Source organism: Bombina bombina, chromosome 3, assembly GCF_027579735.1.
Source record: "Bombina bombina isolate aBomBom1 chromosome 3, aBomBom1.pri, whole genome shotgun sequence".
Taxonomy (NCBI): Eukaryota; Metazoa; Chordata; class Amphibia; order Anura; family Bombinatoridae; genus Bombina; species Bombina bombina.
The window spans coordinates 923,976,202-923,991,070 of NC_069501.1; the positions used below are offsets into that span (position 1 = coordinate 923,976,202).

At 37.9% G+C, this 14,869-nt stretch overlaps 1 protein-coding gene across 2 annotated transcripts in view; it reads left to right on the top strand.

The window, feature by feature from the left end:
• The window catches only part of DIAPH3 (diaphanous related formin 3), a 1,718,568-nt gene that overhangs the window by 936,974 nt on the left and 766,725 nt on the right, over nt 1–14,869 (top strand). For both annotated transcript variants that reach the window (XM_053707945.1, XM_053707946.1), the window contains exon 12: nt 1,917–2,033. In XM_053707945.1, the coding sequence (XP_053563920.1) occupies nt 1,917–2,033 (117 nt within the window). The remainder of the gene's footprint in view (nt 1–1,916; nt 2,034–14,869) is intronic.

Below are 14,869 nucleotides of genomic sequence, written 5' to 3' on the forward strand. Positions count from 1 at the left end.
TATATATATATAAAAGTAGAAGCATAGAGACAAGACCTGGTGTTGATCCCTGTAGTCCCACGCCACAAAAGCCAGCACACGAGATAGATCAGGCATATATGCCTGATCTATCGTGATGAATTATTGCATGTGAACAAGGCTCCAGTGGGAGCTGAAACGTTATGCTTTGTATTAAAGGAAGGTGTGTTGCTTAAATCTCGTGTGCTGGCTTTTGTGGCGTGGGACTACAGGGATCAACACCAGGTCTTGTCTCTATGCTTCTACTTTTGTCTACATTTATCTTGGCCGTGCATTCGAGTGGTTGTTACATTGGTGAGTGCTGATCTTTCTTGTAAATATATATATATATATATATATATATATAAATATTCATAGTTTTGTTTAGGTCTAGAGTTAAGCCTGTTTTTGAACCAGTTTTCTACTTCTTGGAGTCCTATCTTGATTTTGAGGTTTTATTGGGCTACTCCTTTTTGAGCCCATACATAAGGTTTTATTTCTTTTGCCTATTTCTTTTGCTTTAAGAATTTCTGAGTTATCAGCTCTTTCATGTGATCTTTCTCATCTTATTTTTTAACGCTAAGGCAGTTTTTCGGACTAAATGTTTCTTGTCTAGGTACTGTATATATCGCCTGTTTGTATCAGATAGGAACTTGCTGTTCCTTCTTTGTGTCCTAGACCCTATATTCTTAAGTATTTTACATATTGTGGATGTTGTTGGAGCGTTTAATGATTAGGTTAACAGTACTATAGTTTTCAGACAAACTTCTAGTTTGTTTGTGCTCTTTTCTGGTTCCAGGAAAAGGCAAGAATCTTTTTCCATTTCTTTGTTTTCTTGATTGAGACTTCGGATCCATAAGGTTTTTTTGGAGGCAGTTTTGCCTCCACCGTAATAGATTTCTGCTCATTCTATTTGTTTATTTGTCATTTCTTGGCCTTTCAGGAATACGGGTTCAGGTTTTTATTTTGATGAATTCTACCCTTTCAAGGTTTTTTCTCTTTTCTGTGGTGGCCTTATAGTGGAAAGTCCTTTAAGTTGCAGAGAAGAGTAATTATCATGAATAATAGATTGGGAACTCTCTAACTTGAAATAAATTAATTTATCAGGGAAGCAGCAATTATGACTTTAAGTTAACATCTTGTTTGCTGTAGTTGTTTAATAGCCAAACACCACCCTCAACTTGCATTATATGTAGGAGTCAATATGGGCTTGAGTCTGCAGACAACAAGAATAGCCATGTTCATGTTAGTATAAGGTGCTTTAGTTTACAGTCTATCTGTTAAAAGGCAATTAGGGAAACAAATAAAGAAGCCAGCAGAGTACATTTCAAGCTCTGAGAAATTCAAAAACTTACATTTTCAAAGCTAAATTATATAAAAAGTGGGGGGAAAATAATGAAAGTGTATCACAAAATCGTTTAACTATTTATAATTAATCATTTTATGTTAAAACCTTAAGATATTTGCTGTCCCTTTGAGAAACCACTGTGCAGTATGTTTTATGGTTAGGTAAAGTTAATCATACTTAAAGTGACTGTAAACTATCCATATACAAGTGGGCATGTTCATTAAAAAAAATAAAGAAATCAATATTTACAATGGAGGCTTTTTTTGCTTTATGTATGCTGGCAGTGAGTATACACATAGAAAATACTTCTGGTAAAATGTCATTATACAACAGATGACTTGCTAATAATGGAAATTATGTTAAGTTTGTAAATGTTAATATATATTGGCAATCCTTGTGCTTTTACATAACTATTTTAGGAACTAATAGAATGCCGTTTTCAATGCCCCTGCTGAACATTTATGGTTTTTAGGTTAAATAAATGCAGACAACTGACACTAAAACATTGATTGTTTTTGTCTTTTTGTATGACTTCAACTGCAAATTATAATTATTTCCTTAATTCCTTTACTGATGTCAGTGATGTTTTTAGTGTGGTGTGGAATTCAGTGAAGAACACATATGCAGAAGGATATTTTCTTTCTATTCTTCAACATCTCTTAATTATCAGAAATGATTATTTTGCAAGGTACGTTACCGGCATATTAGACAAATATGACAAATTTACTGATTGTTGAAAAATATGTTTAAAATAGTCATCATATGTATAGTTAACATTCATTTTTAACCCTTACCCAACATAATCTTCCTCAAGAAATAGAATGCTCAATAGAGTTGGAGTCTCCAGCCCTAATGTTTCTGCAAACAAGCCAGTTTTACCCCTAGATTATAAGTGAAGCCAAAATATCACTTTTGCTAGAGCAATATTTGCGCTCCACTTTGTAATACCAGCACACACAAACGTGTACTGGTCTCACAAGTTAGGTGCAATGCGAACATGGCCTCACAAGCACGCTTCCATAGCTTCTGATGCCATCATACACAGCACAGAACTTAAGCACAGTGAAGGGGGTAAGTTGCGTAGCAATTTTAAATATATATGTATATGCTTATATACATATATATTTGTTTTATCTGTATATACACATTAACACATTATTTATATATATATATATATATATGTATATGTGTGTGTGTGTGTGTATATATATATATATATATATATATATATATTCATTGTAAACCTAATTTGCATATCTTACCCAGAATCATTTGCTGCATTGGAAACAATGTAATTCAGATGTTTTCTGTTGGAAAAGCAAGCCTTCTGGTCTGTCTAGATTTATTTATAAACTACACAATTGGTTATTCTCTATATCTATCTATCTCTCTGTCTATCTCTCTATCTAGCTCTCTCTCTATCTAGCTCTATCTCTTTCTCTATCTATTCAACACCCACAATCGCTAACTTTAGCCCCTTATAACTGCCTTATGAAGTTACTTTATTAAAAAATAAAAATGCTAAAAATTTGGGGGTAATTGGGGGACATTTAGAAAATTAACCACAGCTTGCAGTTGCAATAACCAGCCACTTGTAATGGCTAGGTATTTATTGCACACCGCAAACAGACAAAATTGACATTTGTGGTCGCACAATAAATTAGTGATCCACTTGTAATCTAGCCCATAATTGGGTAGCAGTGTTTTCCAAAATATTTGGGTTTTATTATTAAAATAATCCTATATATATATATATATATATATATAGAGAGGGAGAGAGAGAGAGAGAGAGAGAGATATTCTGATACTTAATGATTATTAATGCTTATCATAGCATTCAGTCTTGATTGTATAGTAAACTCTAAAAATATTCCAGCTATGCATATGAAGAAACGTTCTTATTTAAGTGGGTTACAAAACATGTCATAAAAAGGTTATATTAAAGATGGTTATTTTGATATGTAAGCTAGCAGGAAGTGTGTGCTTTTTGTGTACAAATGGACCTTAAGAATTCATTGCCCACTTTCAGCAAAACCAAACTCTTACTGCTTTATTGGTTGAGCAAGGTTACTTGTTTCAGAGGATTTATCTGAAATGCAAGCATGGAATATGGTAGCAACAGCATAATGAACAACATATATAAATAATTTTCTCTTTAACAGTACAGTACATTAGATTGCTTCTTAGCTCTTGGCTCATCTGGGGCATCCCTAAGTAGTGACCCATCATAGTACTCTATAACCTCCCGGAGTACAAATGCATTAGAATCCTCTTCCTCAAATGAGGGCATTTAATCAGAAAACTGGGACAAGTAGCAGAAGTGTCCTATAATTTCAAATTGGAGCACATACTCACTCTAATCTGCAAGGCAAGTAAAAACTTCCTGTAATAAAGACCCTACTGTAATGCTTGTGGGATATTTATCAGACCAAACTTGGCCACTAGTCTTCTTATCCCGGCGTCAAGTGGCAAGATAAGGAAATATCCCAGAACAAAGAAGAAATAAATGAGGATGCAATCCAATACTCACAGTAAAGATGAGAAAACAGGGAAGTGGTCCCAGGCAGGGATTAGCAGATCAGGGGTTAAAACAGGAGTTGGTCAGAGACAAGTGGTCAGAGACAAGCAAAGTTTGGCAACAATAAGGCAATGCAGCAGTTCAGGGGTTAATCAGTAGATTGGTCACAGGCAGGCAGAGTTCAGCAACAGTTAGGCAATCAGAAGTTCAGGGGTTAATCAGAAATAGCAAACAGAGCAAAAGAACAAAGCACCCAGGGAGCACAAGACAACCTATACTTGGGCAAGGTATAGGAAGTGAGGAGGTACTTACATAGGCGCAGGTTCGCACCAAGGATAGCAGACAGGTGAGCGGATTCAGGGGAAAGACCCGGTGTTCGGCGATGATATCATCGCCACATGCACAGCAACCGCCACAACCATGTCAATGGCTGTGGGAGGAGAGTGTCGGCCGCAGCAGAGACAGAGCGGCGTGACACCTCCAGCTGCAGACATTAAATCTTTGAAAGATTGTTTTTTTTTTTTTTTTTTTTTGGGACAGTCAAGTAAAAAAAAAAAATATGATTTAAATAGGGCATGCAATTTTAAACAACTTTACAATTTACTTTTATCACCAAATTTGCTTTTTTTTTCTTGGTATTCTTAGTTGAAAGCTAAACTAGGAGGTTCATATGCTAATGTCTTACACCTTGAATGCCGCCTCTTATCTAAATGCACATTTTGACAGTTTTTTACCACTTGAGGTCCTTAGTTCATGTCTTTCTTTTTTTTTTTTTTATTATTATTTCTTTTGTAATAAAGAAACACAGGCACACTAGATTAAATGTACGCACTTACAAAGTAGAGTTACAACATTAAAATTCACATTATGCAATAAGTGCTACATGTTTAATATCATTACACTTATATAGAAAAAAAAACAGGCAGACACTCAAAATGATGAAGTCTTAAAGTACTTTACTTCATAGGCAGCAGTACAGGCAGAGCTATATCATTACACTATCAGTGGTGGTACAGTTGGTTTTGTTAAATACAAAGAAAGATGGTAATTTCTATTCACAATACAGATTGCTCCCAGAGGTGAATAACTAGAATACAGGCTACTCTTGAGTATATATGGACTTCATAACTATGAATTCAGAATATTGGTACTATATAAAATAATCTATGCATTGAGAGATACTGTATATCAAAATTAGTTGGGTACCACTTCATGTTGAACCTATGCTTCTTAATTTTATAATAATAACAAAATAAAACAATACAAAACACACACATAAAAACAAAACAAAAAAAAACCCAGAACATCATTGTCATTATAGTGATTCTATCTAGGTTTGCAGTTTCTTTGGCAGATTTAACAGGCATCAATGATATGGTTAAAAAAAGTGACCATAAGATATTTTAATAGTATAATAAAGGAGAAAGAGTTGCAGAGTAGTGATAAACTAAAGTCTGTGCCATACTATAGAAATAAGATAGCTGCATGCGATTAATGAAACTGTGCATTCTCAGTAGGGTCTTAATGAACAACAAAATTATACAAGGTATCCATAAGGATGTAAATTATAGTCAGACTTAGTTTAGCATTATGTAGCAAGGTTAGAAAGTGCCTTATAAGAATCTATAACAAACCCAAGCCCATTAACTGAAGCCTTTGTAACTGGGTAGCTTCACCTGTCGTATGAATGCACACCCAGGGAAGATTCTAAGTAAAATAAGGTGAGTCATAAGTAATTAAACAATATAGAACTACAATCGGAATACAATATAGGTTTCACAGGTAAGACCATGAAAAGTAGATTAACATAGAGAAATCAGCAGTAGAAGTAAATTAAAGTCTGAGTTAGCATGTGTAGTTGGCAGAGTAGGGATTAAAAGGTATATTCCCCTGCCTGTATTCTTGATATTGTACAAGACTAGAACAGACATTTAATGTCAGCATAAAAAAGTTGCATCTATTTAAAGATAAGGTATAAAATGGTAACTATAGTTAAGGAGCAGGCAAATATGTTTGACAGCCAGGCAGTAATAGTTCAATCTTCTTTTTTCCCAGTGATTTAGTTCTATATTGATTATTGCATTGTTAGAATATGGAAAAACATACATATGTGATCTGTCTATGTAAGAGAATGAAGACGTATGTTATAAGCTGATCTGGGAATACCTGAATATCCACTAAACTTTGTAAGTTTATAGCATTAAAGTGCCATTATGAACATTTGCAGAGAGTGTTCATCCAACCCCTACTATGACGGGGTTAGATTACAATTTTTTTTATTTTTTTTTCCTCTTTAAAACATTATAACAAAATAAAACAAATAACCAACGGGGCTATGACTAAGAACCAATCTAGAGAACACATTTAGGAAATCTATAACATGACAAAACTTTGCCATCAACATAACGGTTAAAGTGCAGCGGATTTGTAAATTAGCCATGCAGCAGAAATATCCTATTATAATAATGAGGCTATTCTAATCAGCCAGTCAGGGCCAGAATATGTCCACTTAGCTGACACCTCTCCTATGTCTCAGAGCTCACAAAAAGTTAAGACCATCAATCACTTTGTTTTGCCTACACAATAGCAGATATCTTGAAGTGAAGGATGTCACACAGTTTCTTTCTATCTTCAACTCCTGCGCACTATGTTTTTATGGAACCTTGGAATCTATTCCATTGTTTGTGCAGGGTAGCGTGTTGGCCTAGTACTCAGTTATCTTCAATATAAACGGCTCCATATTCAAAGGAAACCATTAAAGTGAAAGCGTCTAGGAGCAACAACAGCCCATAAAGTGAGTGTATCCTTGGAGATCTGAAGCAGTTAGTACGTAAAATATCACCTATCATCCGTTGCATCACTCACTACAGAGTTCCAAACTGCCTCTGGAAGCAACATCATTACAAAAACTGTTCACTGTCCGCTTCATTAAATGGCTCCATTAAAACACTGTTACATGAGTTGTGTAGAAGGAATATGTTTTTATTTATGTGTTTATATATATATATATATATATATATATATATATATATATATATATATATACATATACATATACATACACACAAAAGTGTAAAACAACATATACAACTATCTCTGATAAATAACCCGATAACTATGATACCTTGAGTCTCTAACGGTCCCTATAAAGACTACTATTAAACCAATATATTTTAGGGTCTCACTCTCTTATGTTACCAGACTTTCTGTTTGTGGATCTCTGATCTTTAGGCACTGCTCCAGGCCTGATCTCTGGTCCAAGGTTCATTCAGGATTTTCAGACTGTTGGGCTCCCAAAGTTCCACTCTAAACTGTCCAAAACTGTTGCCCCTCTCCAAAGTTCTAGTCATAGCAGGCCCCAGAACATCTGCTTCAACTCCTGGCACCTTGCTTTCTAACAGCTGCCCATATACCTAAATTCTCACAGGATTGTGAGACCAACTGTCATATCTAAGGTAAGGAAGCCCCTTCTGTTTGGCTTCCTTTCTGGAATATAAATACATTAAATATATACATGATAAAAACCTATGTAAATATGGAACTTTGTAGTGCTAAACAAATACATGATGATGATAATATATATATTTATAGTAAAACATTTCTTACAGATTTTCTTTTTTAGTTTTTCCTTTCATTATATTTCTCCAACATAGGTGTGTCTGGTCCACGGCGTCATCCTTACTTGTGGGATATTCTCCTCCCCAACAGGAAATGGCAAAGAGCCCAGCAAAGCTGGTCACATGATCCCTCCTAGGCTCCGCCTTCCCCAGTCATTCTCTTTGCCGTTGTACAGGCAACATCTCCACGGAGATGGCTTAGAGTTTTTTAGTGTTTAACTGTAGTTTTTATTATTCAATCAAGAGTTTGTTATTTTAAAATAGTGCTGATATGTACTATTTACTCTGAAACAGAAAAGAGATGAAGATTTCTGTTTGTAAGAGGAAAATGATTTTAGCAACCGTTACTAAAATCGATGGCTGTTTCCACACAGGACTGTTGAGAGGAATTAACTTCAGTTGGGGGAAACAGGGAGCAGACTTTTGCTGCTTGAGGTATGACACATTTCTAACAAGACGATGTAATGCTGGAAGCTGTCATTTTCCCTATGGGATCCGGTAAGCCATTTTTATTACATGAAGAGAAAAAAGGGCTTCACAAGGGCTTTTAAGACTGTAGACATTTTCTGGGCTAAAACGATTTATATATAAGCATATTTTATACTCCATAGCCTTGAGGAATTATTTTAATCTTGGGAACTATGTAAAATAACCGGCAGGCACTGTATTGGACACCTTATTCTCTAGGGGCTTTCCCTAATCATAGGCAGAGTCTCATTTTCGCGCCTCTATTGCGCACTTGTTTTTGGGAAGCATGACATGCAGATGCATGTGTGAGGAGCTCTGATACATAGAAAAGACTTTCTGAAGGCGTCATTTGGTATCGTATTCCCCTTTGGGCTTGGTTGGGTCTCAGCAAAGCAGATACCAGGGACTGTAAAGGGGTTAAATATAAAAACGGCTCCGGTTCCGTTATTTTAAGGGTTAAAGCTTCCAAATTTGGTGTGCAATACTTTTAAGGCTTTAAGACACTGTGGTGAAATTTTGGTGAATTTTGAACAATTCCTTCATACTTTTTCACATATGCAGTAATAAAGTGTGTTCAGTTTAAAATTTAAAGTGACAGTAACGGTTTTATTTTAAAACGTTTTTTGTACTTTGTTATCAAGTTTATGCCTGTTTAACATGTCTGAACTACCAGATAGACTGTGTTCTGTATGTGGGGAAGCCAAGGTTCCTTCTCACTTAAATAGATGTGATTTATGTGACACAAAATTTAGAGAAAATGATGCCCAAGATGATTCCTCAAGTGAGGGGAGTAAGCATGGTACTGCATCATCCCCTCCTTCGTCTACACCAGTCTTGCCCACACAGGAGGCCCCTAGTACATCTAGTGCGCCAATACTCCTTACTATGCAACAATTAACGGCTGTAATGGATAATTCTATCAAAAACATTTTAGCCAAAATGCCCACTTATCAGCGAAAGCGCGACTGCTCTGTTTTAGAAAATACTGAAGAGCATGAGGACGCTGATGATATTGGTTCTGAAGTGCCCCTACACCAGTCTGAGGGGGCCAGGGAGGTTTTGTCTGAGGGAGAAATTTCAGATTCAGGGAAAATTTCTCAACAAGCTGAACCTGATGTGATTACATTTAAATTTAAATTGGAACATCTCCGCGCTCTGCTTAAGGAGGTGTTATCTACTCTGGATGATTGTGAGAATTTGGTCATTCCAGAGAAATTATGTAAAATGGACAAGTTCCTAGAGGTCCCGGGGCCCCCCGAAGCTTTTCCTATACCCAAGCGGGTGGCGGACATTCTAAATAAAGAATGGGAAAGGCCCGGTATACCTTTCGTCCCTCCCCCCATATTTAAGAAATTGTTTCCTATGGTCGACCCCAGAAAGGACTTATGGCAGACAGTCCCCAAGGTCGAGGGGGGCGGTTTCTACTCTAAACAAACGCACCACTATACCCATAGAAGATAGTTGTGCTTTCAAAGATCCTATGGATAAAAAATTAGAGGGTTTGCTTAAAAAGATGTTTGTTCAGCAAGGTTACCTTCTACAACCAATTTCATGCATTGTTCCTGTCACTACAGCAGCGTGTTTCTGGTTCGATGAACTAGAAAAGGCGCTCAATAATAATTCTTCTTCTTATGAGGAGATTATGGACAGAATTCATGCTCTCAATTTGGCTAATTCTTTCACCCTAGACGCCACTTTGCAATTGGCTAGGTTAGCGGCGAAAAAATTCTGGTTTTGCTATTGTGGCGCGCAGAGCGCTTTGGCTAAAATCTTGGTCAGCGGATGCGTCTTCCAAGAACAAATTGCTTAACATTCCTTTCAAGGGGAAAACGCTGTTTGGCCCTGACTTGAAAGAGATTATCTCTGATATCACTGGGGGCAAGGGCCACGCCCTTCCTCAGGATAGGTCTTTCAAAGCCAAAAATAAACCTAATTTTCGTCCCTTTCGCAGAAACGGACCAGCCCCAAGTGCTACGTCCTCTAAGCAAGAGGGTAATACTTCTCAAGCCAAGCCAGCCTGGAGGCCAATGCAAGGCTGGAACAAAGGAAAGCAGGCCAAGAAACCTGCCACTGCTACCAAGACAGCATGAGATGTTGGCCCCCGATCCGGGACCGGATCTGGTGGGGGGCAGACTCTCTCTCTTCGCTCAGGCTTGGGCAAGAGATGTTCTGGATCCTTGGGCACTAGAAATAGTCTCCCAAGGTTATCTTCTGGAATTCAAGGGGCTTCCCCCAAGGGGGAGGTTCCACAGGTCTCAATTGTCTTCAGACCTCATAAAAAAACAGGCATTCTTACATTGTGTAGAAGACCTGTTAAAAATGGGAGTGATTCATCCTGTTCCATTAGGAGAACAAGGGATGGGGTTCTACTCCAATCTGTTCGTAGTTCCCAAAAAAGAGGGAACATTCAATTCTGGAACTGAGAGCGATATTCAATGCTCTCAAGGCTTGGCCTCAGCTAGCAAAGGCCAAGTTCATACGGTTTCAATCAGACAACATGACGACTGTTGCGTACATCAACCATCAGGGGGGAACAAGGAGTTCCCTGGCGATGGAAGAAGTGACCAAAATCATTCAATGGGCGGAGACTCACTCCTGCCACTTGTCTGCAATCCACATCCCAGGAGTGGAAAATTGGGAAGCGGATTTTCTGAGTCGTCAGACATTTCATCCGGGGGAGTGGGAACTCCATCCGGAAATCTTTGCCCAAATTACTCAATTGTGGGGCATTCCAGACATGGATCTGATGGCCTCTCGTCAGAACTTCAAGGTTCCTTGCTACGGGTCCAGATCCAGGGATCCCAAGGCGACTCTAGTAGATGCACTAGTAGCACCTTGGACCTTCAAACTAGCTTATGTATTCCCGCCGTTTCCTCTCATCCCCAGGCTGGTAGCCAGGATCAATCAGGAGAGGGCATCGGTGATCTTGATAGCTCCTGCGTGGCCACGCAGGACTTGGTATGCAGACCTGGTGAATATGTCATCGGCTCCACCATGGAAGCTACCTTTGAGACGAGACCTTCTTGTTCAAGGTCCGTTCGAACATCCGAATCTGGTCTCACTCCAACTGACTGCTTGGAGATTGAACGCTTGATCTTATCAAAGCGAGGGTTCTCAGATTCTGTCATTGATACTCTTGTTCAGGCCAGAAAGCCTGTAACTAGAAAAATCTACCACAAAATATGGAAAAAATATATCTGTTGGTGTGAATCTAAAGGATTCCCTTGGGACAAGGTAAAAATTCCTAAGATTCTATCCTTTCTTCAAGAAGGTTTGGAGAAAGGATTATCTGCAAGTTCTTTGAAGGGACAGATTTCTGCCTTGTCTGTGTTACTTCACAAAAAGCTGGCAACTGTGCCAGATGTTCAAGCCTTTGTTCAGGCTCTGGTTAGAATCAAGCCTGTTTACAAACATTTGACTCCTCCTTGGAGTCTCAATTTAGTTCTTTCAGTTCTTCAGGGGGTTCCGTTTGAACCCTTACATTCCGTTGATATTAAGTTATTATCTTGGAAAGTTTTGTTTTTGGTTGCAATTTCTTCTGCTAGAAGAGTTTCAGAATTATCTGCTCTGCAGTGTTCTCCTCCTTATCTGGTGTTCCATGCAGATAAGGTGGTTTTACGTACTAAACCTGGTTTTCTTCTGAAAGTTGTTTCTAACAAAAACATTAACCAGGAGATAGTCGTGCCTTCTTTGTGTCCGAATCCAGTTTCAAAGAAGGAACGTTTGTTGCACAATTTGGATGTAGTTTGTGCTCTAAAATTCTATTTAGATGCTACAAAGGATTTTAGACAAACATCTTCTTTGTTTGTTGTTTATTCTGGTAAAAGGAGAGGTCAAAAAGCAACTTCTACCTCTCTCTCTTTTTGGATTAAAAGCATCATCAGATTGGCTTACGAGACTGCCGGACGGCAGCCTCCTGAAAGAATCACAGCTCATTCTACTAGGGCTGTGGCTTCCACATGGGCCTTCAAGAACGAGGCTTCTGTTGATCAGATATGTAAGGCAGCGACTTGGTCTTCACTGCACACTTTTACAAAATTTTACAAATTTGATACTTTTGCTTCTTCTGAGGCTATTTTTGGGAGAAAGGTTTTGCAAGCCGTGGTGCCTTCCATCTAGGTGACCTGATTTGCTCCCTCCCTTCATCCGTGTCCTAAAGCTTTGGTATTGGTTCCCACAAGTAAGGATGACGCCGTGGACCGGACACACCTATGTTGGAGAAAACAGAATTTATGTTTACCTGATAAATTACTTTCTCCAACGGTGTGTCCGGTCCACGGCCCGCCCTGGTTTTTTAATCAGGTCTGATCATTTATTTTCTTTAAGTACAGTCACCACGGTATCATATGATTTCTCCTATGCAAATATTCCTCCTTTACGTCGGTCGAATGACTGGGGAAGGCGGAGCCTAGGAGGGATCATGTGACCAGCTTTGCTGGGCTCTTTGCCATTTCCTGTTGGGGAGGAGAATATCCCACAAGTAAGGATGACGCCGTGGACCGGACACACCGTTGGAGAAAGTAATTTATCAGGTAAACATAAATTCTGTTTTTATTTAATTCTGCAAACTAGAAGCCAAAGACTGCTTAAAGGGACATTATACACTCATTTTTTCTTTGCATAAATGTTTTGTAGATGATCTATTTATATAGCCCATGAAGTTTAAAAAAAAAAAATAGTTTAGTTTTGCTTATTTTTAAATAACATTGCTCTGATTTTCAGAATCGTAACCAAGCCCCAAAGTTTTATGAGAATACCGTCAGCTACCTTCTCCAGCTTGCTCCTGTTTGTGTAAAGGGTCTTTTCATATGCAAAAGAAGGGGGAGGGGGGGAGTGTCTTATTTCCCACTTGCAGTGGGCTTTCCAGCTACCTTTCCAACAAAGCTAAACTGAGAGCTTCTAAGAAAGTTTTCAAACAGTTTTATACTGGATTTTTATATCAGTATCTGTGCATCTTATTCTTTATAGTAGTGTCTTTTACATGCAGTTATATGAAAATGAGTGTATACTGTCCCTTTAAGCATCACATTTTCAGCAATGTAAATTATTCAGATTTTCTTAATAATCCCATAGAACAGTTATTTTTAACCTTTTTTTTTTTGCCGTGGCACACTTTTTTACATTAAAAAAATCCTGTGGCACACCACCATCCCAAAATGTAATCACACATTGTAGCCTAATACAGCATATATATATACACACACAAACACACAGATACTGTATGTATTGTGCTGTTATGCCATGCCTCCTACAAACTACCCCTGCACTGGGAGTAAAAAACAAGCAAAGTTTAAAAAATATGTCACACTGTTGTCAGTCTGCCGTGGCACACCTGAGGATCTCTCACGGCACACTGGTTGAAAAACACTGCCATAGAACATAATGTTTTGGCACATTTGTTGCTTTCTTTCCATATGTACTCTGTATTCTGCATCAAATTTTAGGGTATACAAATCTCCTGTTTTTTAATACAATTGCATGCAGTAATATTTTTAGCATGTTAAATTGATAGAATTTGGAGCTTCATGGCTGCATTTCATAGGTATTGTGAAATAAAAAATATAATATATATATATATATATACCTACACACACACACACACACACACACACACACACACATATATATATTTTACCCAATGCATATTTTACCCAGATTCCTTTGCTGCATTGGAAACAGTGTTGTCAGAGAGTTTCTGGTTTTAAAGCAAGTCTTCTGACTTGTTTAGATTTGTAAATGGTTTACACAATGAGTTATTTTCTCTAAATTTCGTATTTAGTGGAGGATTTTAAACTCACTTTTCGCCTCCCCATAATTTTAATTGTTGTTGAATTTCCCCCAGAAATGAACTTTACCAAGCAGTGATTTAACCTACTCCCAGCTGATGAGTGGCAAAAACCACGAAACAGCTGTCCTGGGATTGGTCTAAATCACTGTACTAACCCTAGCTAAGCATAAAAGCTGTGTAATGCAGCAGTGCTATGGCATAAAGGGAAGTCTGTCTTTAAAAAGCAGGCTAAAAGTAAAAAAGTGAGTCATTGTGAACCTCATTTGCATATTTTACCCAGATTCCTTTGCTGCATTGGAAACAGTGTTGTCAGAGAGTTTCTGGTTCTAAAGCAAGTCTTCTGACTTGTTTAGATTTGTAAATGGTTTACACAATGAGTTATTTTCTCTAAATTTCGTATTTAGTGGAGGATTTTAAACTCACTTTTCGCCTCCCCATAATTTTAATTGTTGTTGAATTTCCCCCAGAAATGAACTTTACCAAGCAGTGATTTAACCTACTCCCAGCTGATGAGTGGCAAAAACCACGAAACAGCTGTCCTGGGATTGGTCTAAATCACTGTACTAACCTTAGCTAAGCATCAAAGCTGTGTAATGCAGCAGTGCTATGGCATAAAGGGAAGTCTGTCTTTAAAAAGCAGGCTAAAAGTAAAAAAGTGAGTCATTGTGAACCTCATTTGCATATTTTACCCAGATTCCTTTGCTGCATTGGAAACAGTGTTGTCAGAGAGTTTCTGGTTTTAAAGCAAGTCTTCTGACTTGTTTAGATTCGTAAATGGTTTACACAATGAGTTATTTTCTCTAAATTTCGTATTTAGTGGAGGATTTTAAACTCACTTTTCGCCTCCCCATAATTTTAATTGTTGTTGAATTCCCCCAGAAATGAACTTTACCAAGCAGTGATTTAACCTACTCCCAGCTGATGAGTGGCAAAAACCACGAAACAGCTGTCCTGGGATTGGTCTAAATCACTGTACTAACCCTAGCTAAGCATAAAAGCTGTGTAATGCAGCAGTGCTATGGCATAAAGGGAAGTCTGTCTTTAAAAAGCAGGCTAAAAGTAAAAAAGTGAGTCATTGTGAACCCCATTTGCATATTTTACCCAGATTCCTTTGCTGCATTGGAAACAGTGTT